The sequence below is a fragment of the Abramis brama genome (assembly GCF_963993115.1).
Source record: "Abramis brama genome assembly, chromosome: 5".
NCBI classification, from domain to species: domain Eukaryota; kingdom Metazoa; phylum Chordata; class Actinopteri; order Cypriniformes; family Leuciscidae; genus Abramis; species Abramis brama.
The window spans coordinates 21,423,028-21,449,280 of NC_139967.1; the positions used below are offsets into that span (position 1 = coordinate 21,423,028).

Genomic DNA, 26,253 nt, shown 5'->3' on the forward strand with positions numbered 1-26,253 from the left:
ACATGGATATCGGTGGGTATTTACCTGGTAGTGTTTCCTGTTTTGTTTATTGTGTAGAGAGGGGGTGAGTAGTGAGGAGTGCTCACTTTCTGTTGACCATTTAAACGTTTCTCATCATCAATTGTTTCTACGTGGATAGTCTGTTATCATGCCAATAAACGTTCTTGGATTTTCAATGCATGAAAACGCGTCGCGGATTTTTCCTGCTGCTTAGCCTCTCAGCGGCTATAGGTTGCCGCTACATTTAGTGAACAGAAAAACACAACTTCTGGATTATGGACGCAATTTGGAAACGGCTGTTTCTGCACACAGCATGTTGTGGCGGATGTGCACCGTGAAGTGGATCGACGGACACGACGAACATACAAACGGCAAACGAGGTATGTCAGCGGTTTTAATGGATTGTGGCTGTATCGCTGTTGTGGAAGACGCTGTTGTAGTTGTTATGTTGGATTGAACGCGCTTTGTGCTGCTCTTGCATATTTATGGGCTCTCGTGTGCTGCCCTGCTACGTTCATTCATTGTTTGGCTCTGTGAGCGCGCTGTTTGAAACGGAGCTCACATTGTCTGTTGCGTTGGAGAATGAACTGGATATGGATATGGAACACGCTGCTGATAGCAGCAAACGAGAGCATAAGCCCACGGCAAAGGCCCTGGTGGCTAAAATTGATGCCTTGCAAAGGGATCGCAAGAGTAAAGTGAATAAAGTGAAGAATTCGATTGGGTCAATGAAAGAGCTGATGATATGCGATGACAATGCGTCTCAAGTGTGTTCAATGCTGAAAACGATACAGTTGCTAATGGATGATGCATCTGTGCTACATAAAAGAGTATTGCCTCTCCTACCTCTTGAGGAACAAAATAAACAAAATGAATGGTTTGACTCCATTTTGAAATATTATAATGGCTTTGTGGATGATGTTCAACAATGGATGAATGAAACTGGGAAATTGAATCCCTGCACTGCTCTTTCTAATACCCGTGAGCCTGGGGTTGAGGAAGCCATATATGCAACATCTCAAGGGGTTCATGCATCTGATATTTCACCCTCTGTTGATGTGGTGTCCACGACACACACTACTCAGCTCTCTAATGTACATCTACAAGCTGGAATGGATTCTGGGAACTTCAAAATGAAATTCAACCAATGGACAGTGCTTCAAATATAAGCAGTAAAAGATCTTCTGGAGCGACATCTCATGGTTCTCGATCAAGCCGATCTTCCATTCGTCTTAAGGCTGAGGCAGAACTGGCTGCTTTATTGGCTTCTCAACAAATGCTGCAAAGGAAACATGATTTAGAGGAACAAGAGGAACTGTTGTTGAGTCAATGGCAAGTGTAAAGGTGTATCAAGACGTGCATTCTGCATCTCATTCATCTGTTGATAGGAGTGTGTTTAAACCTCTTCATTCGGTGGCGGAACCATTTGTTCCTTCAGCTAGTGTGCCAGCGGCATCAGAGTCCATGCCTGTAACACGTACATCACATGTCGATGACACACAAAGGATTTCAAATTATTCTCTATCTCAGCCAGTACAACAACAATCAACAAGATCTAAAACGAAACCTTCACAATCTACATTGCCTAACATGTCATCATTGGATAATCAGAATATTGGATATGCTCATTGTCACAGTGTCTGGTTTGTGTTTCCCCGGGTGTCCACTAGAGGTCTCTCTCCCTTACTGTCACATTCATTCTGGAACTGCATTTCCCACAATCCTTTGTCTGTTCTCATCACTCATCATTGCATGCAGCTGTTTCCCATTACATTGTTTAGTTCTGTGTATAAATACCCTGTCTGTTTTAGTCCTTGTCACGGAGTCATTGTGGTATGTCACTTACACTTCTTGAAGTCTGTTTCCTGGTTTGAGTTTGTTTTATTCCTTGTTTGTTTATTTTGTTATTGGACTGCTAACATGGATTTTGACCCCTGCATGGATGACGACGAATTGGATTGCCCTACAAATAAAAGTGTTGTATTTGGATCCACCTGTTTCTCTCCCTTTCCTTGGTGTGTGGATCGTGACACTCATGGGTTAAGACCAAGTTTTCAAAATGATGTGAGCCACGCAAGCATGCTTCAGCTTATGGGTAAGCAAAATTAAATAGCTACTTTATTGGTTAAACAGCATAACTTGTCTTCACTTCCACCCAGAGAAATACAGTACTTTGATGGAGATCCATTGCGCTTTCATGAGTTTATGCGCACATTTGAGGAAGTGGTGAAGAAGGCAGATAACCCAGGAGATTGTCTGCACTTCCTGGAGTAATATACACGAGGACAGCCGAAAGAACTTGTTAGAAGTTGCCAGCTCATGAACCCTTCACAAGGTTACTTAAAGGCTAAGGCATTGCTTAAGGAGAACTTTGGCGATGAGGTAAAAATAGCTTCATCATATATGGAAAAGGCTCTTTCATGGAAAGCTATAAAATCTGAAGATGCTAAGTCCCTACAAGAGTATGGTCTTTTCTTAAGGAGTTGTTGCAACGCTATGCAAGACATTCACTATATGAATGAGCTGAATCTCACCACTAACATGCAAGTTATCCTCTCAAAGCTTCCTTATAAACTCAAAGACAGATGGAGGGTCGTTGCATATGAGTTAAAGGAGCGACGCCGCAATCAAACCACCTTTTCTGATGTTGTGGACTTCATCGAGAGACAAGTAAAAATTCTATCTGACCCTGTGTTTGGTAATATTCAGGATGTATTGCCTGCTGGAGGTAGGAAGATGAACATCAAAGCAAGTCAGCCAAAAACTAGAAGCAGTTTTGCAACCACTGTCACTGCTATGCCTGAAATAAAAGAACACCATAAGATATCAACCAACAGAATCTGTCTCTTCTGTAGCGGTGAACACACACTGGATGTTTGTAATAAACTTACCAGAAAAAGTCACAGAGAAAAAAAGTTTGATGAACAAGCTCAACCTCCCTGGAGAGAGAGTTAATATTCTTCTCAGAACTATGAGTCAAGATAAATCAGTTGGTAGCTACGTTCTAAAAGACTTGGAGGTTTCTAGGTTGAGTCAAGAATACTACTGTGCATTGCCCGAAGTGTATACACAGAAGACCATGCCTGTGACCACAGCAAACATCGCCTCACATAAAAATCTTGAATGTTGGCCTTATCTGAGTCATATCTGTTTACCTATGATTAATGCTGGCATTAAGCTTTTGATTGGAGCTAATGTTCCAGAAGCACTGGAGCCTTGGGAGATCATACGTAGTCAAAATAATGGCCCATATGCTGTAAGAACCCTGTTCGGATGGACTGTTAACGGACCACTTAAAGGAGTAGGCATGAATGGAGATGATGCTGCCAACCTACCTCCCGTGACTGTGAATAAGATTGCAGTAATGAAGTTGGAAGAGTTGTGGAAGCAGCAATTTAAGGCTGATTTTCCAGAGACTGCTCATGAAGAAATGGTAGGAACATCTAAAGAAGATCAGCAGTTTATGAATTTTGTGTCCAATTCAGCAAGACTGATTAATGGTCATTATTACATCGTTCTACCATTCAGAAATGCTGAAGTAGTCATGCCTATGAACAGGAGAATTGCAGAACAACGTGCTTTAACTCTTCAAAAAAGGTTTAAAGTGAATTCTTCCTTTCATGCAGATTACACCACCTTTGTGGAGGATGTGATCCATAAGGGTTATGCAGAAAGGGTACCTGCGGCTGAACTGGAGAGACGTGACGGACGTCTGTGGTATTTACCCCATCACGGTGTATATCATCTCAAAAAGCACAAGATTAGGGTTGTGTTTGATTGTGGAGCTTCTTATCAGGGTACATCACTGAATAGCAAGCTTCTACAAGGTCCAGACTTAACCAGTTCACTGGTGAGTGTACTTGTACGATTTAGACTGGAATCTGTTGCCCTGATGGCCGACATTGAGGCCATGTTCCATCAAATCAGAGTTCACCCAGAAGATTGTGATCTCTTGAGATTTCTGTGGTGGCCAGAAGGTAATGTAAACAGCAGTCTGGAGGAATACAGAATGGTGGTTCATTTATTTGGGGCTACATCATCACCAAGTTGCTCGAGTTTTGCATTGAGGAAATGTGCAATGGATCAAAAGGATCTATTTGACCCCAACACAATGGATGTTGTTTTCAATAATTTCTATGTGGATGACTGCCTTGTTTCCGTACCTTCCGAATCAGATGCTGTGCAGCTGTACAAGGATCTTACTAGTATGTGTGCTAAAGGTGGATTTCGTTTAACAAAATGGACAAGAAACAGCCGTGCTGTATTGGGTGCCGTACCTGAGAAGGACAGAGAGAAAAAGGTAAAGGATTTGGATTTAGATCGTGACACTTTGCCACTGGAAAGAGCATTGGGAGTGCAATGGTGTGCTGAATCGGATGCCTTTCAATTCAAAGTGGTAGTCAAGGATAGACCTCTTACCAGGAGAGGAATTCTCTCAGTGGTTAGTTCCATCTATGATCCTCTGGGGTTCTTGTCACCTGTGATTCTGTCTGCCAAGATGATACTGCAAGATCTGTGTAGAGAGGGAATTGGATGGGACAGTGATATTCCTTCAGTGTATGTTCAACGTTGGATTAACTGGCTGGATGATCTGCATCACCTGGAGAGTTTTGAAGTCAGAAGATGTTTTAAGCCTGACGGGTTTGGAGAAGTAACTTCTGCTCAAATGCATCATTTTTCACATGCAAGCGAGCAAGGATATGGTGTGGTATCCTATTTGCTGCTCCATAATGACCAACAACTGGCATATTCTACCCTTCTAGTAAGCAAGGCAAGAGTTACACCATTAAGATCCATTACAATCCCTCGCCTGGAACTTACAGCTGCCACTCTTGCAAGCTGTATTGACAAGATCTGGATGAAAGAACTCAAGATGCCCTTTCAGAACTCCGTTTTTTTGGACTGACAGTACTTCAGTACTCAAATACCTTCGAAATAGAAACTAGAAACAATTGATGATGAGAAACGTATAAACGGTCAACAGAAAGTGAGCACTCCTCGCTACTCACCCCCTCTCTACACAATAAACAAAACAGGAAACACTACCAGGTAAATACCCACCGATACCCATGTGACCAAACCACCTGGAAACGTACGTGCAAAAATACAAAATAAAAGACATGTTTTCTGCACTTACATTCCAGCCCCTGATTATTACACAATAAACCTGTAATAACCACAGACACAATCAAAATATGAACAATATTAACATACATTACATAATTAATTGTTATATATGATTTTTACAAAATGCTTAAGGAAATATGAAAAATGTGTGTGTGAAAATGTCCAGATCACTCAAGTGTAGGGATGGGAACCGAGAACCGGTTCTTCTTCAGAACCGGTGCCCAGTGAATCGATTCCTTGGAACCGTTAGTATGCCTGCTTAACGATTCCGCTTATCGGTTCCGCTCGTTCAAATGTGACACGACGTCACACACGTGCTGCGTTGTTTTGGTTCAGAACGTAGCAAACACTATGAGCAAACATGGCATTGAGGCAGAAGCGCTCTGACCGCGTCCTAACTACATGCGACGCGACGGCGCGACACGCGATAAAAAGTATAATTTTCCATGTTAATCAAAGTTTAACCAGCCGCGACACGCGACGATTCTATTTGAAACGAATCCTATTTTACTGCGACATCGCGCTGGAACAACAATCTCAAAGTGTGGCTATGATAATATCAGGTAGGCTACTATTTTTGTGCTTTATTTAATGTTAAAAGCGTGTATAATGTGACTGAATATCATTTAGTGCTCCCAGCTTTGTAGCTGTAAAAACAACAATGGATAAGTCACATCAGATCTTGAAATTAAACAAATGGAAACAAAAACGTTCAAAATGTGAAGAAAACCTGTGTATTATTTGACAAAGATTGTTTTAGTAACTCAATAGCCTAATCCAAATGAGCACTGTTAATATTCCAAAAGACACAAGCTCTTCCTAAACTGTTTTCAGTCTGTGTTTTTAGTTTTTATGGCACATAAATGGCAGTTTTATTTATTTTTTTGTCCGGACCAATGAATGTGAAAATTGTCAATTTCCTAATCCTAAGGCACTCTTCTTGATAATCTTTCAAGGCACACACTAGTGTGCCATGGCATACTGGTTGAGAAACACTGCCCTAGGCTATAGGTCCCTGGACTTTACTTTGAGAAGTAGCTCACCTACTTTTAGGTTTGTTCTGAGGTTGCTACACATAATTTGTGTATACTCTGTGCTGTGTCTTCTGATCAGATATTAAAGCGAGTTAATACAAACAAATTTGTACTTATTCCCTCACCCAATAAGAATCGATAAGAGAATCGATAAGGAATCGGATCGATAAGCAATATCGATAATGGAATCGGAATCGTTAAATTCTTATCAATTCCCATCCCTACTCAAGTGTTCATTTAGTTCATCATTGTAGCCGAGTAAAGTTAATGTAAAAGTCCAGTCTAAGTCAGTAAAGTCAGTAATTCAATCAAGTCCAAGTCAAAAAGTCAAAAGGGTCAGTTGAGAGCTCTCAAATGTCAGTCATAGTTAATCTTTAAATTCCTCGGCTTCAAGAAGACGACAAATTTTTGTAATTGGCCTGGTCAAGCAGGTACTCATAGTCTTGATCTTAACTTGCCGTGTGAATCCTTTTTTGTCCGTTATCGTGTGAATAATTTTGCCCATGATCCAGGAACTTCTTGGTGCGTTTTCATCCATTATCAGTACAACATCTCCCAACTGATAGTTCCGTGTCTTTACCATCCACTTTTGGCGTTCTTGTAGTAGATGTACAAGTACACTCACCAGTGAACTGGTTAAGTCTGGACCTTGTCGAAGCTTGCTATTCAGTGATGTACCCTGATAAGAAGCTCCACAATCAAACACAACCCTAATCTTGTGCTTTTTGAGATGATATACACCGTGATGGGGTAAATACCACAGACGTCCGTCATGTCTCTCCAGTTCAGCCGCAGGTACCCTTTCTGCATAACCCTTATGGATCACATCCTCCATAAAGGTGGTGTAATCTGCATGAAAGGAAGAATTCACTTTAAACTTTTTTTGAAGAGTTAATGCACATTGTTCTGCAATTCTCTTGTAGTAAAGGTAGATATTCACCAATCCATCTTTTCCAAAATTGGTTGGCCAAATACTGAATTTGACGCCATCTTCGACGGGCATACAAATCTTCCTTCTCAAACAATCCGGGTGGTAATGTAATCTTTGTTTTTAGAAGGAGAAGATGATTCAGTGTTAAAGCTTACAAGTCGTCAGGATCCAAATATGATCTAGTTATGGGTCGGTTGTTAAGTATGGACTCTACTTCACACAAGAAAGTATGAAGACCTTCTTCATTCAAACTTTGCCCTCGAAGAATGGAGTTCAGTATTTTCTTTATTGATCTGATGAGCCTTTCCCAAATCCCTCCGTGGTGTCAACCGGTAGGAGGATTGAAAGTCCATTTTATCTTCTTTTGTAGAAGAACATCGTTTATCTGACTGTGGTTCTAATTTTGTATCGCCTCTTTTAATTTACGATCAGCCCCAACAAAGTTCGTTCCATTATCTGAACGTATTTCAGCCACTTGTCCTCGTCGAGCGATAAAACGTCTGAGTGCATGAATGAATGAGTCTGTGTCTAGTAGGGGTGTGACGAGATTAAAACGCGACGAGATTTCTCGTCGAGGTGAAACTTTGTCTCGTGAGTTGTTGTGATGTCAGCGTGATGGAGCGTGAGGGTGAAATTAGTATTGAAGATGCCCCTGCCACTTTTAAATCATTTGTGTGCCGGGCCAATCACACACACACTCCGCGCACACACACACACTCACTGTCCCTCGCTCACTCACTCACTCGCGCGCACACACACACACTCTCACTCACTCGCGCACACTCACTCTCGCTCACACTCACTCTCGCTCACACTCAACCCGTCGTGGAGGACCGTTAAAATTAAACATGCTAGTCTTTCTGTCGTGATGTCCTGAAGCATCGCAGACGCGTAGGTTGTCGCCCACTATGACACACTATACGAAATGAAACGATCTAATCTTGCGTCCCGACGCCCGTTGTTCTTTACGAATCTCCACGAAACGGATCGTGCCAAAATCGCGCTAAAATAGTGTAATCTGAACCAGGCAGGTAATAAACATTTGACCTATCGCGCAAAGAACCTATTAAAGCACTAAGACATGGGAACAGTATAGCTAACATTCACATATCACAAGTCATATCGACATCGCAATATTAAACAATGTTATCGCACATCGCAGCTTTTCCTCATATCGTGCAGCCCTAGTTACTGCCCAAAGGTCTCAACTGCTGCCAGAAATCGTCGACAAGCTTATATTCTTGAAAAAGAACATGACCATAATCTTAGTCTGTTCTGTGTAGTTAATTTATCTCTTTTTCATGCTTGAAGAATTTTTTTTTTTTCTGTTTGAACTCGTAGAGCAGTAGGCTACTTTGATTATGGATACACACTTACTGTTTGCATTTAAAGTGTTATTTCAGTTATTTATATTAATTTTATTTATACTGTTTTATTTTTTTTAATGTTCGATTTGTGGAAAGGAGTTAGATTTCTCATGTGAAATCGTACAGGGGAGAAGCCAGACGGTAGAGTTTATAGCAAAACATTTTGCAGTGTTTGCATGTCCTTTACTGCATAGAATTCATTAAAATAGAAGTAAAATAACATTCATTACAAGTTGATTTCAAAATGCACCTAAATTGTTTTGCATTTTGTGATTTTCAGTTGAATAAAAGACTATTTTCCATTCATACATTTCATCATTGAGGATTTCTTAAAAATTGTGTAAAAATCTCGTCTTGTCTCGTTCTCGTGAACCCAATCTCGTGTCTCGTCTCGTCTCGTGGAGTAAGCGTCTCGTCACACCCCTGGTGTCTAGTGATGCAACCATCTCAATGTGAACGGCTCTAATGTTCAAGCAGGTGAAAATGACTCCATAGCGCTTTAGAGTGGTTCTTCCTCGCTTTACTTCAAAAGGGCCGAAACAGTCCAGTCCAACATGGGTAAAGGGTAGTTTGTCTGGGGAGACTCGATCATGAGGCAAATCAGCCATCTGTTGATGACCTGCAATCGCGTTGAACCTTCTACACACTACACAATTTGTAAGAAATGTTCTTATGTCTACGCTAGCTCCGGGGATCCAATATCGCTGTCGAAGAGTCGCCAACATGAAGTTCCGTCCTCTATGTCCCACTTCTTCATGAATTTGTTGCAGGATTAGGTTAGAAATGTGTAAATCTTTTGCCAATATAATTGGGTGTTTAGAATGTACAGGGATCAATGCGTTATCAAGGCGTCCACCAACCTTGATGATATCACACTGAAGTATTGGATTAAGACTATAAAGAGGACTATTTCGCTTGACTACTCCACACTTTCGTAAACTCTTTAGTTCCTCCGGAAATCTCTTTCTTTGAGAAAGTAGGATGATTTCCATTTCAGCCTTTTCCAATTCTTCCAACGAAAGTAAGTCCTTACGCACAGTAGGTTCAAACTTCTGCATTTCCTGATTAATAATCATCTCTTGTTAATATGGATCTGTATCAGAGCAGACAAGAACAGTCCGAGAACGTTTCCTTTCCTTGCTACGGTCCATCAAGATTTGTTTCAAACGAAGGATCCATGCTACGGCTTTCTTTATTCGAATCCATGAGGAGAAGTAATCAAAGAGACATGATTTGGAGTCAGATTTTTCATTGACTTCTATCATGTTTACCAAAGCACCTTCCACCTCAGAAACATCGCCAAGCTATGTTATGCTATCGGGTTCTGATGCAGAAAAGCTAGTTCATGCATTCATGACCTCTAGACTATATTACTGTAATGCACTACTAGGTGGGTGTCCTGCATCCTCAATAAACAAGCTCCTGTTAATCCAAAACGCAGCTGCTAGAGTTCTCACCAGGTCAAGAAAATATGATCATATAACCACAATTTTATCATCTCTGTCATCTCTGCACTGATTACCTATTACCTAGTCTGCATCGACTACAAAATATTGCTACTTATAAGGCCCTAAATGGTTTAGCTCCTGTGAATTTAACCGATCTTCTATCACACTACAATCCATCACACCCTTTAAGGTCACAAAACTCTTTGGTAGTACCTTGAATAGGAAAGTCAACTAAAGGAGGGAGATCATTTTCATATTTAGCTCCTATAATGTGGAATAGCCTTCCTGATAATATTCGGGGCTTAGTCACTTTCTCCCAGTCTAAATCTAGATTAAAGACACATCTCTTTAGCCAAACATTCATATAGGCTAATGCATCTTATAACCTTGTACTCCAGTTATAACATACCAGATGCACATGATTATCTTTTGCTTGAAATGTTATGAACAGCAGCTACGTTATTTAATTTCCATTTGCTTTTCTGTTTCCACCTAGGGATGCTAACTAAAGATTCACCAGCCCCAGTTTGGATCCAGCCTCTTACAAAGATTTCAGATGACCTAAAACCTGTTAAGAGATGATCCCAAACCCTGTGAGGACTTCAGATGACCCCAACTCTAAATCAACATACAAAACTGCCAAATTTTCCATATATTGTCATCAATGCTTTACCATGCTCATTGTTTTTGCTTAAATGAATACACAACAATAGCAAGTTTCAAGTATTTGTAGAAAAAGACAACACTGTTCATTACTTTTATCAAAGGTGCCTTTATAATCTGTTAATGTTACTTCACTTTATCTAAACTTTTCTTGTTTTATTTGATTATTATCGGTTTAAACATTAGGTAATACACATAGTAATATAAAAAAAGAGAGCTCTAGGCAAATGTGGTTGAGTAAAGCACTCCCAATTAGTAGTAACATCTAGGAACCTTTCTGTAGACCAGCAGGTACAACTATATAAAATAAATAAAATAATAATAAGTACAGCAAGTAAACAAATTGCTCAGAGCATTAAAGATCTGGCATGGCCAGGAGAGAATCTGTCTCTTGATCCTCCTTCAGCAGAGAATCATTCACCACTGCTCTGCCAGGCCACTAATAGATGTCTGGAGATTTATTACAGCGGTGCTCTCTGGCTGATAACAGAGGCTTCGACATACAGCGTGAGCTATGGGGGAACGGAAAATCCTTTATCGACCATGGTACATAGCATATATTCTTTGCAAGTGTGGGCCACATATTGATCGTCCCTGTGAAACGCTGTGTGTCTTAGCTGCCATGGCGAAAAGTGAGCTCAGGGAGCCTGCTGATGTACCACATTTCTGCACATGTCACGATGACAAACTACACACAGCTACAAGCCATCCGCTCTCATGTGCTTGCACTAGTTCAGTCCAGCAGATAATACATTCCCCTTCTGCCTCTTCCCTTCTTTTTTCTCACTCTCTATTTTTTGTTTTACTTTTAGTATTCATTTCTGCACAAAAATACAAAATAAAAGTGTAATTTATTTCTGTGACTATACTAACTAAACTTTGAATGTGATTTACAAGACCTGTGTCAATACAGGCATACCAAAGCTGTTCAGTGAAGTTTAATTCCAAAATATTTGACCACCACCGAATGTGGTTTCAGTGATCTGATAACAAAATGTTTTAAACCAACACCTGTACACTGTCTACTTGATTGGATCACCTGCAATGCATGTAAATAACTTAGCCAGTTAAGAAAATTCCATAATTATAACAATTGTAAGGGCATGTGTTAAAATGAGAAAAGGCTCTTTCTGTGTCTGTGTGTGTAATACCTCCTCCCTGTCCAGCAGCAACATCTGATAGTCGGTGACCACGCAGAATTTGGGGTTCCACACAGCATGTTCAGCATACGGGTGACCATAAGACATCCAGTTGCCGGGAGGACCCCTCATATCTGACAGAAAGAAGGAAGACCAGAAAAAGAGAATGATGATAATGACAACAAAAAAGCACCAGGAAAAATCAGGAGAGACATGTGACATGAAGGAATCTATGCGTTTCCTTTTTTGGATCATGTATTTACAGACTGGTTTGTGACTTTGAATTTACTCCTCCTCTTTACAAAGGTCAAACAAAATCCTGAAAGATCTACAAAGCAAAACAGCTCCTGAACTTGAAAGCAGACACGTCTTCTACCCGGAACACATTTATATGGTAATGAGCCCCCTGCTCGTCATCTCTTGTCTCTCGACAACGAGATTACCAAATATTGCACCAAGTGAGCAAGAAATATTGCCATGTTAATTTGAGTTTGATAGAGAATGTTAATAAAGTGAACCACGTTGTCATAATGTTGCTTTTTTGCATGAATCTCATACGGAGACAGCGATGTGCCGCATGGAGTGTTAATCTCATCTTGTTTCAGAACACTGAACAAATCTAGTGGACTCTGTTCTTATTCACATTCATGGTGAACCTCCATTTCTAAATGGAGGTAAAAGGCCTTTTACGGCCAAATAATTAATGAGTGGAAGTTTAGCCGTTACACCTGCTGTGCTTTACGGTTGGAAACTGTGTTCATGGGTGCTCTGTTCTCACAGCACAGTAGCTCTGAAACATTACGAATTCATGTATGGTTTAATAATATCTTAATTAGTGTAACAGTGAATATGAAATGGTTTGATATTTTGCACTTTTCTGTTCCAATCTTGAAAAGGTAAAAAAAACATTAGGCAGCCAATAAAACCAACTTTCACACAAAAACAAATGGACCAAAAATGACACATTGATCCTTCAAATGGCTCAATGAAAGCAGCATCCATCCAATGTGGAGCACAGGTTCAGATCTCAGGAAGCCTAAAATAACATGACTTGTGTGTGAGGTTATATCATAGAGGAAAGAGACCTCTTTAATATCTAACATTATTACATGGCTTGGTTGAATTCTAATGTAGAATGCGGTCTGTTATTTCTTGATACACTAAGTAATACACTAAGACGTCATGGATTGAAATCATGCATGGCACGGAAGGTTTCCCTGCTTAAACCAGCACATGTCAAGGCCCGTCTTAAGTTTGCCAATGACCATTTGGATGATCCAGAGGAGACATAACTTTAAATGTAACTAAAATAACTAAAAAAACGTCGTTTTGTGTGTGTGTGTGTGTTGACAAATCTTTCGTGATGTCCTAACATCCAGGATTCCCACACAACACGTCCGCTAAAGTCCGATTCGCGACCTAATGACTCCTTTGAGCCGAGGGACGGGACACTGCAGTTCACAAAGTTTCATAATTTGCATGTGCTTTAATGCCCTGTCGGTTAAACATTTAATTCGCGTGCTGATGCGCTGTTCTAACGCGTGCGTTTCTCAGCGCGTGCATGTGAAGCTCACATGCACTAAAAGTCTACCAGCGCCTGGATCTTTCGAGTCTTATTGTGCTTATACTGTTAAATACACACAAGGTTTACATAAAGTCGGTTATGTCTAAAGTGAAAGCAAACTCGAGAAAAGTGAGTAAATCTGCTTGTCAAATGCGTGTACATTAGACGCGTCGCGCGCAGCTCTTAAAGAGACAATGGGTCTCATTCATGAAACACGAGCAGAACGAATTTTTGTGTAAATCGTGTGTAAAGTGGTTCTGGCGTAAATTTTCGGATTCATTAAAATGTTCGTATTTCCCAAATGTTAGTTGGTACGAAAGAAATCTACACCTGCTCCCAGCCACGCGTAAATAGTACGTTTAACATCCGAACGTTTTGCTCATTAATAAACTGCATTTTAATTCAACGTAATCGGGTACATATTTACACAGCATTTTGAAAAAGTATTATATATAGTAATTACATACGGTTTTTCTTTTTACTTGTATTACGAGAGCCAGTAATAGCATCTGCAAACGGAACACAAGTCCACAAGTTTTTTTTTTTTTTTTTTATATTCAAGCTGTTTTTTTTTTTTTTTTTTACAAGTCCGCAAGTTACAAGTGTTGCAGTCAAGCTTCATGTCGAACCATTTTCTTTTCACTTCTGGGACTGTTCGATTAAAAGATGAAACTCCATTAACTGCATCTGTAATATGCTGCCAAGCATTTTTACCTAAAGCATGTAGCCTATTACCTAAAAAAATCCTTTTTTTTTAGGACCTGATACGCCACTATGTACGCTTGAAAATAAAATGTGGCGTTTTGAATGAACTTCTGATAATAAAACTTCAATTTCTGCATCTGAGAAATTTCTCTTCTTCATTCGCTTTTTTTTTTTTTTTCTTCCAAAATTATACATGTAATAATACAATAGCATTCGCTTTTGAGAAGACATGTTGAAATCCTTCGTTTCGTGTCATAATATGATGCCCATATATAGCTGTCAGTCGGTTTTAATTGGCGGGATTTATGGTAATTGAGAATGAGCGTGCACGCGCGTCCCATTTACGAGTGATTGGAATTCATTAACCCACACACACATTTCACTATCAAATCTGACGTTTACGAAGTATTTGTGAATCAGGAGAAGAATTTTCGGGAATGTCTCTTTACGCGCAAATCACTCACATATTTACTCGTATATTTACGAATGTTTCATGAATGAGACCCATTAGCAATAGTAAACACGCTGCCGCTTGTCCTTAAAGGGATAGTTCACCCAAAAATAAAAATTATCTCATCATTTACGCACTCTAATGTTGTTCCAAACCTGTATTAATTTCCTTCTAATATTTTTCTAATATTAATATTTTGAAGAATATGGCTAAACAGTTGCTGGTCCCCATTGACTTAGGACCATAGGAGAAAAATATACTATGGTTGTCACTGGGGTACATCAACTGTTTTGTTACCCACATTCTTCCAAATAACTTCTATTTTCAACAGAAGAAAGAAACTTATTCGAGTTTGACAATTGACAATCAAATTATGACAATTTGAATTTTTAGGAGAACTATTCCTTTAATGTTAATAAAACATCAAAATGCAAAGAGAAAATCACTCACTACTATTGACTGATAACTTTAATAGTAGCTTTAATAAGTATCAATGTATAATTTATACATTGAAGTCTATGTTTTGTTTTATTTTCATATTTGTTCATTTAATTACTTTCTTCAATGCTCCTGTTAAATACACCTACTGTAGCTGAAAACATAAAGCACTGTTTATTTAATTTGTATATTAAGTTGTGTATGTGTAATGTGTATCTTTGATCTTAATATTTAATAACGACAAAATTTAATAATGACAAATATTTTTTATCTTTGCCCCTGTCTGCCATTTTTTTTTTTTTTTTTTTTTACCTAAGGCTTTGTTTTTAAAATATGGACATTAGTTTGGCTGTATTGCTCAGTCACAAAATAGTAAAACCAACATAAAAAAGAATCGTGATAAAATCGTGAATCGTGATTTTCCTGAAAAAAGAAAATCGTGATATGATATTTTTGGCATATCGCCCACCCTGATGGCCCCCCCAAAAAATAAAATAAAAAGAATGAACAACCAAATATTAACAACGAGGAACAAAAGAAACAAACATCAAGGTATAGATTGTAAGTTGTAATCACTTTCTTTTACTATCTAGCCTGACAGTGATCATTTTTTCATGAATAAATAGGATAAGAAAAAAATCACAAACTGTTTCTTTCTATTTATTTTAAATGTAACATTTATTGGGTACTACGGTACTCTTTGCTGTGTGTGGATGACCATGTCGGTCAGCCACCACCGAAGACCAATTTTGACCCAGGAAAAACCCTGTAAACCCAATAGAGAATCTTTGGAGGGAGCTCAAACTCCGTGTTTCTCAGCGACAGCCCAGAAACCTGACTGATCTAGAGAAGATCTGTGTGGAGGAGTGGGCCAAAATCCCTCCTGCAGTGTGTGCAAACCTGGTGAAAAACTACAGGAAACGTTTGACCTCGGTAATTGCAAACAAAGGCTACTGTACCAAATATTAACATTGATTTTCTCAGGTGTTCAAATACTTATTTGCAGATGTATCATACAAATAAATAGTTAAAAAAATCATACATTGTGATTTCTGGATTTTTTTTTTTTAGATTATGTCTCTCACAGTGGACATGCACCTACGATGACAATTTCAGACCCCTCCATGATTTCCAAGTGGGAGAACTTGCAAAATAGCAGGGTGTTCAAATACTTATTTTCCTCACTGTATATATATATATATACTACTTGGCTTCATCACTCTGTCTCCTCTCCACCAATAAGCTGGTGTGTGGTGGGCATTCTGGCGCAATATGGCTGCCGTCGCATCAACCAGGTGGATGCTGCACATTGGTGTTGGTTGAGGAGATTCCCCCTTCTATGTTAAGTGCTTTGAGTGCCAAGAAAAGCGCTATATAAATGTAATGAATTATTATTATTATTATTATTATTATTATTATTATTACCCAACTCTTGCACATCCAATCATACAGAACAGTTCAACAGATGTATGTGAATGTATGCTTGTGTGAAAAAAAGATGCATAATTTTCCACATTTCTCACGTCTTAGTCAATGTCATTACCATTATTGTAACCATAAGCAACATTGTGTGAGTTTTTGTAGGTGTTTGTGAGAGTGTTTGTATACAAGACCATTGCATCCTGTAATCTTGTGGTAAAAAAGAGAAGTCTTATCTTGTAATTCAATGTGATTGTGCAGATGAAATTAGCATTGCAGCAGTGTTTTGAATGCCGGACCCTGCACAATCAATGCCTGCTAGATAATGAGCAGTACACTTAATAGCCCCATCGAAGGGACACACACAGACACACACAGCTCGAGATTTAAAGCTCGAGAAGAGATTTAAGACAACCATTACAAGTCTATCATACACACAAACACTCACACTGCTTTAGAAAGAGAAGCATAACTAGTTAGAAATTGTACCTACAAGAGAAACTAACCACTATCTTAAAACAAGAATATTACATTACTGACATATTTCAGTAGTTGCTGACAACTACTTTTATATAACTTTACTTAACATAGACTACAAGAACTGAACTGGAACCTTATAAGTGACTGAATGTATATACTCTCGATAGGCAGCAATGCAATGCATTCTAGGACTGCAAACAACTACAGACAAGCAAATAAATTAAACAATAAAATATGACTTCGTATTTGTAGCATGTATATTCTGCTGTGCTTGTGTTCCATTCATGTGTATGTTAACCTAGTTTTCTAGTGTGTGCCAGTTAATCACTAATTAAGTTCACCTGTTGTTCATTTAGTTTTCTCATTTACCTCTGTGCATTTAAGTCCTCAGTGTCTTTTGTTCATTTGTTCATTATTGTTGCGCTTAGCTTGGTTGTTCTGTTCCTGGCTGAGAGTTTGTTCCTGATTGTTTTGGTTTAATAAGAGTTCTTGTTATAACTTTAAACTGCTGCGATTAGATCCTCTTTCTCCTCGTCTTTGTACCCCGCATGTGACAGTATTCAGTTGACACTGTTTTTTACTCTCTTTTACTCTTTAAAAAAAGATTTATTCAATCACTCACTCACTCGCTCACTCAAAAACAGGGCTATCGATTACAAAAAAAAAGTGTGCACTAAATAAAAAAGACAGCATTTCAGCTCCTGTAACTCTTTAGTATATCAAGTCCTTGATTCCTGACAGGATATTGTTGCTTAAACTGACCAGTGACCCAGTGCACAAGGTGTGTAATTAAACGTGATATGCTGCTCCATTCCATCTCCTGTCAAGAAATTAGTGCCTGGTCTTATTCTCAGTTACTTTAAAGTGTCATTTAATGGCTTACGGCTTCACGCTATTATAGGGAGGGCAATTGGTCTCTTTATCTTAGCAGGCAGTTTTCTGCTTTTCTAAATAAGCACTTCAAAATGACCACTGCTGTGATTTTATCAAATCATTTATAGCGGTTTTGTTAGAAGACGTTAATAATTTTTTGAATTATTGCCTTTTCCTTTTAATCTGCTAAATCCATTCGTGATGTGGTTACATCAAAAAGGAGATTACTTTATGCCACTGCCAAAGTGAAGCTCTTATCAGTGCAATAACATGCACACAAGGGAGGGGAGGGGAGGGGAGGGGAGGAGGGAGGGGAGGGGAGGAGGGAGGGGAGGGGAGGAGGGAGGGAGCGAAACACAAATGGCAAAAGAGAGAGACAGAAAAAAAAAACAGATTTATTGCAAGTGTGACAAGGAGACAAAGAGGAGTGTATCTCGTCCTCATTGGCTGTAATGCCAGTCTCTGTGCTCCAACAGTAAGGTTTAAATTCCTTTTTATCAAAACCAAATGAGAAATTTGTTCCTTTTATCCCATATTATAGTGGATATAATTTTAGAATTAGGCTATCATATTTTTTTTAAAGTGCCTATTACACTGATGCACTTTTAAATTAAAAACCTATTTGTGGCAGTAAAACAGACTCACTAAGTAGATTCCTCTCTGTTTAATAAGGCACCTGAGCTTATTTGCATTTAAATACTCCTGAGGACAAACACAAATAAAGTTTCCCTGATAAAGCTACTGAATTCATACAATAATTTAAATCCATTTGGTACATTTACCCAAAGCAATTTGCACTATTTTTATGAAATCTCAACAAGCATAAATATCACACACAAGACAATAAATGTCTCATTCACACAAACAAACAAACAAACAAACAAAAAAAGTTTACACAAATATATAATAAACAAAGAAAATGAACAATTTTCCTATAGAACCTGCTGAACAACCCACTTGGGAAATGCACCAAAGTAACTCTCACACACTACAAGTTCAGCACTAAGAAATAAATTACTTTTGCTACTGGAAAAAAAAAGATAATTTGAGAAAGTAGAAAAGTGCATTCAAGGAGACCAGCACTGGAACTTTAGTATTGCAGGCAGCAATTGGACAAACAAAAGTAATTGAGCATTTCCCTAAGATAGAACAAGAAAGAAGCGCAAAAAACCTGTAAACCTCCTCAGAATCAAAGCCAGAATTGCTTGTGCTATAACACCAGGCAAATATACTGTAAGACAGTTGAGACTGTTTCAGGTCAGGATCTTAAAGGTGTCCTATTATGCTTTTTTTCCCCAACTTTCTTTTATTGTGTAATGTTGCTGTTTAAGCATGAAAAAGGTCTGCAGAGTTGCAAAGCACAAAGTCACTCCAATGTGAGTTATTCTCTAGATCAGTAAGGCCATCCTTAAAAATATTTTGGTTTGCAGTAACAGCAAAAAAAAAGAAAAAAAGGGTCGGTAGGTAGGTCTATATTTTTATATATATATAAAAAATATATATAAAAAAGCATTTTTCACCGATGTCTAGGGGCTGTTCACACCAGGCCACTATATGCGTTTTCTCAGATCGGATTGCAATCTGATTTATCCAAACGATTCCATTTACACCTGGTTACATATACAAATGTGTGTTTTTTTGTTTGTTTTTTGCGGATATAAATCCGATCTTCAATTCCCGCTATATGCAGATTTAATGGAGTGCACGTCACCGAAAGCAACAGTTATGAGATACATTATTTTATTGATCATCAGCTAAAATTTCTGAATCAAAGCCCGCAATAAGAGAAAGCGGAAACAGCCCTGGTAAGATCATTTCGTTTCTTTACATTTAATGAAGATGATTGTGTGTTAAGCGTCTTACTTTCACTTTGATTTGCGAAAGCACGTTGATGCTCAGCTTCTCATCTGCGGCGATGCGTGTTGCAGTAGCATCGTCATATCTGACTAAAACATGACATATAGCCTATAACACGCTATCACATGTTTATTTTTTAATAAACCATATTCAACAACATATAAAAATGAAATAATCTTTAGAGTAAAGCCGCAGCCATCATTACCAAGCGCGAACCATTGACAGTGAATGAAACGAAGCGAACTTAGCCTACAGGCCGTATGTGATGTGTAAACCAATGGTGTAAACATAATCATAGATGACGCACCACGGGTTTTTATTTAAAAGAAAGAACGTAGCTTATGTTTGTATGTAGGTCTAGGCAATTTATATTTACAATACTTAATAACTAATATTATTTTATTGCATTTGTATTAGTTGTTTGAAGAGTTAAAAAAAAATCGGTCGGTCTTAACGCATTTTACAACCGGCAAGTCGGTCGGACTAAAAGGTAAAATAAATAAATAATTGGGTCGGTACTAAATTGACAGGGTCGGTCGGGTTACGGCAAACAAGAATATTTTTAAGGATGGCCTAAGCACAGTTTCTGAACTCCCTGAAACGCCTCGATTAGATAGAAATGAGTTTTCTTCTGGGAACGTACACATCCTGCCGAAAGCATACGCAAAAACAAAAAAGGGGGTAAGGCCTGGTTGAGTTGTGTTAGCAGTGAGTTGAAAATCGAAGTTATTGTAAGGGGCGTGACATTTCCGAAAAACGCTGGAAGCGTTGACGATTCACAACACACTGGTCCACACTGGTCCTCTAGCCGACCAATCAGAGCACATTGCACTTTTCAGAAGCAGGAGCTTCATAGAGACTGGAACTAAACAGAGTGTTACTGACATACTGGGAAGAGAGGTGCTGCAACAATGTAAAATATGTGTAAAGTAAGGTGTTTTTGAACATTCAGCATGAATGTCTACTTCTAGTAGACCGCAAAACAAAATCACGACTTTGAAAATGGGCATAATGGGTCCCCTTTAAGACTTCTAAGCTTTTCTTAATACTGAAGAAAAGCTCAGAAATGGGAGCTCCAGCGCAAGTTATACTGGGAAGACTCTAATATCACGTCATTCATTAATCACGTCATTCATTAATCACGTCATTCATCAACCAAAGATCTAGCCAATCACCACTCGACATATGGAGTATTTAAGCCCGGTTAACACCCATTACTACGTTTCGCAGAAACTGACGCCGGCGTTCACCCCCATCCTCCCCACTACCAGCAGGTTGGTCCCTGTCCATCCATCGGGGGTAGGCTCTGCATATAATTTTGCATATAAACTGTTAAATAAATCGTATTCATACGTTCTCTTGCCTCCCGAGTCTTTCTGGTAGAAATGTTAAGATTAAAATATAATATTCTTGTTGTAATGCAGATTATATCAATTATGTGTCTGAACTGTTATTCAGTCTTCAATAAACAGCAAATACACCAAATCAGAACAGAAGTTCTGACTCAGACATTTGTAAGAGATTTAGGCTAATGAGAATTATGTGAAGCAGCTAAAGAATTAGTGTTTGTGATTGTAGAAGAGCATAATTAATGTGAATAAATATGATCCTTCATCAGGTCAGGAATGAATAGAAGACACAATATTCAAACAAATCATGTTTGTATTTGCTTGTAAATGTTCCTTTATCCAAATAACAAAACCAAGTCTCATAACACAGTGTAGGAGAGTGAACAAATAATACTCTAAGCTCAAAATAATGTGTTAGGTAACCCTTAGAAAACAAACACACCATATTGATTTAAAACGCTATCCTTATCTATATGTACACATATAGACAAACAGAGAGGCAAAGCACTGATTCTTCAGACATGGGACAAAACTTTACCTTTAGATTCTATTAATGAGAGATTACCATTAGAAATTACCGTAACACAAATGTGCCACTTCATTTGATTTTATCAAAATTATGAAAATTAATATTACATGATCACTCACACCAAAATACAATTTGTATCAAGCAAGTCCTATAGTAGCTAATATGAACTATTTCCATTTTACAGTACAAGTTATCCTGGAGCCATACAGTAGATTACTCACTTCATTATATGACTGTAACCAATTAGTAAACAAAAGCCAGGAAATAAATCTATGATGAAATTCTTCTAAGTAGGTCAGAGAGTAATACAGCAGCTGATCTGTTTTCTCTCTCGCTCTCTTCCTCCAGCTGCTCTGGACTGGATGTGTTCTGTTCTAATCAGTTTGGACAAAAATTTCATGTGTGCATACAGTCACACTGTTCAACGTCCATTACTACTGCTACTCCAGATATTCCTAATGTATGTTTCCTTGAGAAGACATCAGATTGCTGTATCTCATTCATACATGTCATGTATACCCTCACATGCTTCACATGCATATGGATGATTTAATGTTTCTCAGTTTTTGCTTTTTTACATCATAGGTTTTTCTGCTATCCAATCAATCAGTATAGAGGTACTAACTAACCTATTGTTTATTGCTTATTTTATGTCAGCGCATATAAAATATGGTGATTATGTATTATGTATTACAGGATAGCATATTGGAGCTTGTATATTTTACAATTTATAACTGTATAATTCATATAATGTCAAATATACATTATATAATATATCATAATATATATAAAAATGTACTGATAACTGCCATTATACAGGTAGTACAATAAAAAGCCAAATGATGAATGAAATGATGAATGGTCCATAAAGCATGGCCAATAATCATATATAGACTGTGTCCGTATACACACAAACAAAAAAACACCATCAGGGTAACACACGGAACTAAAATAATGCAGTAAACATTCACTAAATAATAGAAAATGTAACACAAAACTACTTAAATCAAATGTAATTGAATGTGAAGATTTGAAAACATTATGAAAACAAACACCTGTTGAAAATTTGCAGCCACTACATTGTGGAGGAACTGTGTCTTGCATTAATTTAAACACTCAACTCACACACGAAAATAAGCCTGTAAGGATTAGCCAGTTCCACAAAACAATAGTCCGTTACAGACAAAGACGAGGTGAGCCAGCAAAGAAGGATACAGAGAGGAGAAAATCAGAATGAGGGTGCGCTCAGAGGTGTTTACCTGAGAGGAAATCGCTGGATGTGTTCTCTTGCCTGTTCATTGCCAGTTTCTGTAGTTAGTCCTTCAGAGCGTGAGCAGCATATGCTAAGAGTGTGTGAGAACATGCCGTTACCATGTGCACGAGAGCAAGCATGCGTTTTGCGCACTGCTTTCTAAAGGCTGTTTGCAATCAGCTGAGGCAAAGTTTTGCCTTCTGGCAATTTCAATGTCACAAATTCTCTCAGTCTCTCTGCTCTCCTTTTTGTTTTGCAGAAAGGCAGTCGAAACTAGTCAACACAAATTACGTGCATCACTTGTTTATTCTGAATTACAGATCTCGTTGAAAGGAAAACAGATTAATTGTATAGAGAAAATGGAGGAGGAGGATGTTTTTCCATTAATCCATCTACTCTTTTCATAAATCTAAACGTATTAGTGGCTTGCTGTTTGTGTGAGTGTCTGAGCCATTTACTGCTTCAAAAAGAGTCTCAGAGTGCAAAGCAACCTCACAGAAAATAAAGAGAAGAGTGAGCGCATAATGAAAGATTGAGAGGGCAGTGGAGGAACAAAGTGAATCAGGGAGAATCACGGCCATCCTAGCAATTGTGGGACATGGAAGTGTTAGTGCATGCACACGCTACACAGTAAGAGAAAATTCTGTGAAATGTATGGTAAAAACCCAGCAGCTGTGGTTGCCAGAACTTTACTGTAAAAAATAGGTATGTAAAAATAGGTTAAAATACATTTTAGGTTTGACAGATTTAACTTAAATTTACAGAATTTTGTTTTTATTTCAGTAGCTGATATAATGTTATACCAACCTATTGAAGTACTAATATCTGTTTTGTACCCTTGTAATACATTGACGACCCCCAAAATCAGGTGATGATGAGAAAGTCACATGATGAATCAAAGCTCATCACAAGCAGCTTTTCCACACGTGGAAGGTAAATACTAACATAATAAAAGTTAGTATTTACTATACGTTACTACTTGTACTTACTATATATAGTAAGTACAAGTAGTAACGTATAGTAAATATACGTTACTACTTGTAATTACTCCGTTATTACTATAGTAATAACGGAGTAATTATGCATAATTACAAGTAATTAACCCTAAACCAAACCCTAACTCTATAGTAAGTACATATAGTTAATTTATATCACGCAGTACTTATCTGAGTAAGTACAATGTAACTACGTAAAATCAAGGTGCACAATAAAAGGTCAAATTGTGCACAAGTAGTCAACAAATACTACCTTCACTGCAGTATAATGATGTATTGGATCTTGGACTTTAATTTAGTTTCTTTAAAATTACTATTTAATTTGGTGTATACATTCTTTTGAATCAACCTTACAATAATTTGCTCTAAATAATTTTGGATGAATTTTGTAAGGTTATAAGAGATTTTTTTTCTTAAGTTAAAAGTGCACTATGTAACAAAATTTAAATAATGAGTCACTACATCATCAATCCGTCATCCAAAATGTGTTTTTGTCTTACCCTGATTCACTATGCTTATGCTTATAAGTGTTTATCTTTCAGACATAACGGAATGGTTTTCATGGGAAATTGTCACCCGTGTGCATCTCGTCATATCCGTAAATTGATAAAAGTTTTGACGGGTAATATGGTGTGGGAGTCTCATAGGTTAGTTGTCACAATGAGAGAGAAAGGTTGACATGGAGTAGCTAAATCTCAAACCTCCAGGGAATCATTTGTTAAAAAAAAAAAGAAGAAGCTGAACAGAGGAGAGTCTACTGGCAAAAAGAGAATGTGACAGAGCTCGTATTAAAATGAGAATCAACATTGTTTTAGTCAGGAATTCTGTCTAATGCCCTCAGGACGACGCTACCTTGCCCCCCCAAGGAAAACTAACAGATATGCAAATTTTTTTATTCCCTCTGCCATCAGGTTTTTAAATACTGTTGATAGCGGCAACTAGATAGGTGCCAGGCATCGCAAACCTCTGTATTTATTATTTATTATTATTTACTTAGTATTATTATCTATTTATTATTTATTTATTTACTTGAACGTTGGTCGCTGCTTAGACTATGTATTGTGGCCTGTGTATTTGTTGCTTTGTTTTGGTGCCCAAATGCAATATGATGTCATTGACAGAGTTTCTGAATGCTTGATTAAGTGTTGTCTTTTGTCTTGTTGATACGACTGGTAGGCTAAAACTGAATTGCCCTACGGGGATAAATAAAGTTGTTTGAATCTTGAATCTTAGCTTTTCGGAGATGGCAAGAACTCAGGAATTTGAAATGTTGTAAAAGTGATGCGGATCGGCCCAGTCACGCAGAGCTGAAGCACAACCAAACCAATGTTTAGTTTAGTTTAACTGCAAAAAATGGCCAAAAGTTAGTGTAATGGTTGAAATCTTCACCACCTTTCTCCCCTCTAGCGACAAATAAGTTGATCCTGCACTATATTGATTCAGTTGATTGTAATAATTATGCCTATATTGGCTAATGTTAATTATGTGAATGCATATTTTTATGCCTAATGTACATTATCAAAATGCACAGCAAGAACATGGCATATTTCTGACCTATTTTTAGTTATATTTAGTATGAGAGTTGACTGTTTGATTCATAGATTAATGAAATCGATTAACAAAAAATGTCCATTTAAACGTCAGTGAAATTAGTTGTAGCACACATATCTAAACGGCAAATAAGCAACCTATCAGAATTGTTTTTTTCTTTAATAGAATATTAAAAAGATTAATGCATGCTTGTTTAAAGTTTGCTCATCTCTACTGTGCTCTAAAAAGCCTGTTTTTATTCAAGGCTGCATTAACCATTTAGTGAAAGCCATTTACCTTAATTATAAATAAAAGCATAAATAAAATCACAATTATACAGTAGTTTAACATTAAAACTGCTTTTGTTCTGTTATGTACTTGAATTAGGACCAAGATTACACAATAGTCCTAGCTAACAGTGACTTGACAGGTGTGATGAGGAATATATTTGTCAAATATGGCAGTTACCATTTAATTATTCTTTTCAAAAAACCTCCACAGCCTTCCTATTTATCAAGTCTCAATAAAAAAGACATCTTCAAACTGCTGTAGTATTCAAGCAAAACACACAACAGTGGTCAGTATTTGTGCAGCAGCTCTGAAATAAAGTAAATATTGTATGCTGCTTCCGTCTATTGGAAATGGGGGTTAATGTCTGCTAAAAGTGAAAGACATGGATGATATGAGAAAGATATGCACGCCGCTGCCTCACTCATTTCACAGTGCACTAACAACATGACAAGATCGATTCCTCATGACTTCCATGGGATCCAACTCCTTCTCTCTCTATTCCTTTTTTTTCTCATTCCTCTCCATCTCTTGCCTGCTTTGATTATCCAAGATTTAAATTAAAATGTCTGTTTAGTGTGACCATGATGTCTAAGATGTACAGCAGCTCTGACAGTTCATGTATGAATTAGCACAAGTGTGCTTGCCTCTACAACCTCTGACAACCATGGCACACTGTATTGATCAAGACTTCTTCTCTGACAGCTGTGTGAGTTAAGAGAGAGAATGTGTGTAGCTCCTGCACCATAAATGTGAGGATCAAATCAGAAGGGATATTACTCTTAGATACTACTATATAAATTAAGATACTACT

At 37.9% G+C, this 26,253-nt stretch overlaps 1 protein-coding gene across 2 annotated transcripts in view; it reads right to left on the reverse strand.

Annotated features, from left to right (window-relative positions):
• dab2ipb (DAB2 interacting protein b) overlaps positions 1-22,754 on the reverse strand; it is a 142,606-nt gene extending 119,852 nt beyond the window's left edge. The window contains exons 1-2 of one of the 2 annotated variants that reach the window (XM_084115375.1): positions 22,634-22,754; positions 11,722-11,843 (exon numbers count right to left, since the gene is read on the reverse strand). In XM_084115375.1, the coding sequence (XP_083971501.1) occupies positions 11,722-11,843; positions 22,634-22,673 (162 nt within the window). In that variant the 5' untranslated portion in view covers positions 22,674-22,754. Of the gene's footprint in view, positions 1-11,721; positions 12,075-22,633 lie in introns of those variants that run through there. The other variant, XM_084115374.1, reaches the window with a different exon arrangement.
• Between the last annotated feature and the right edge of the window lie 3,499 nt (positions 22,755-26,253).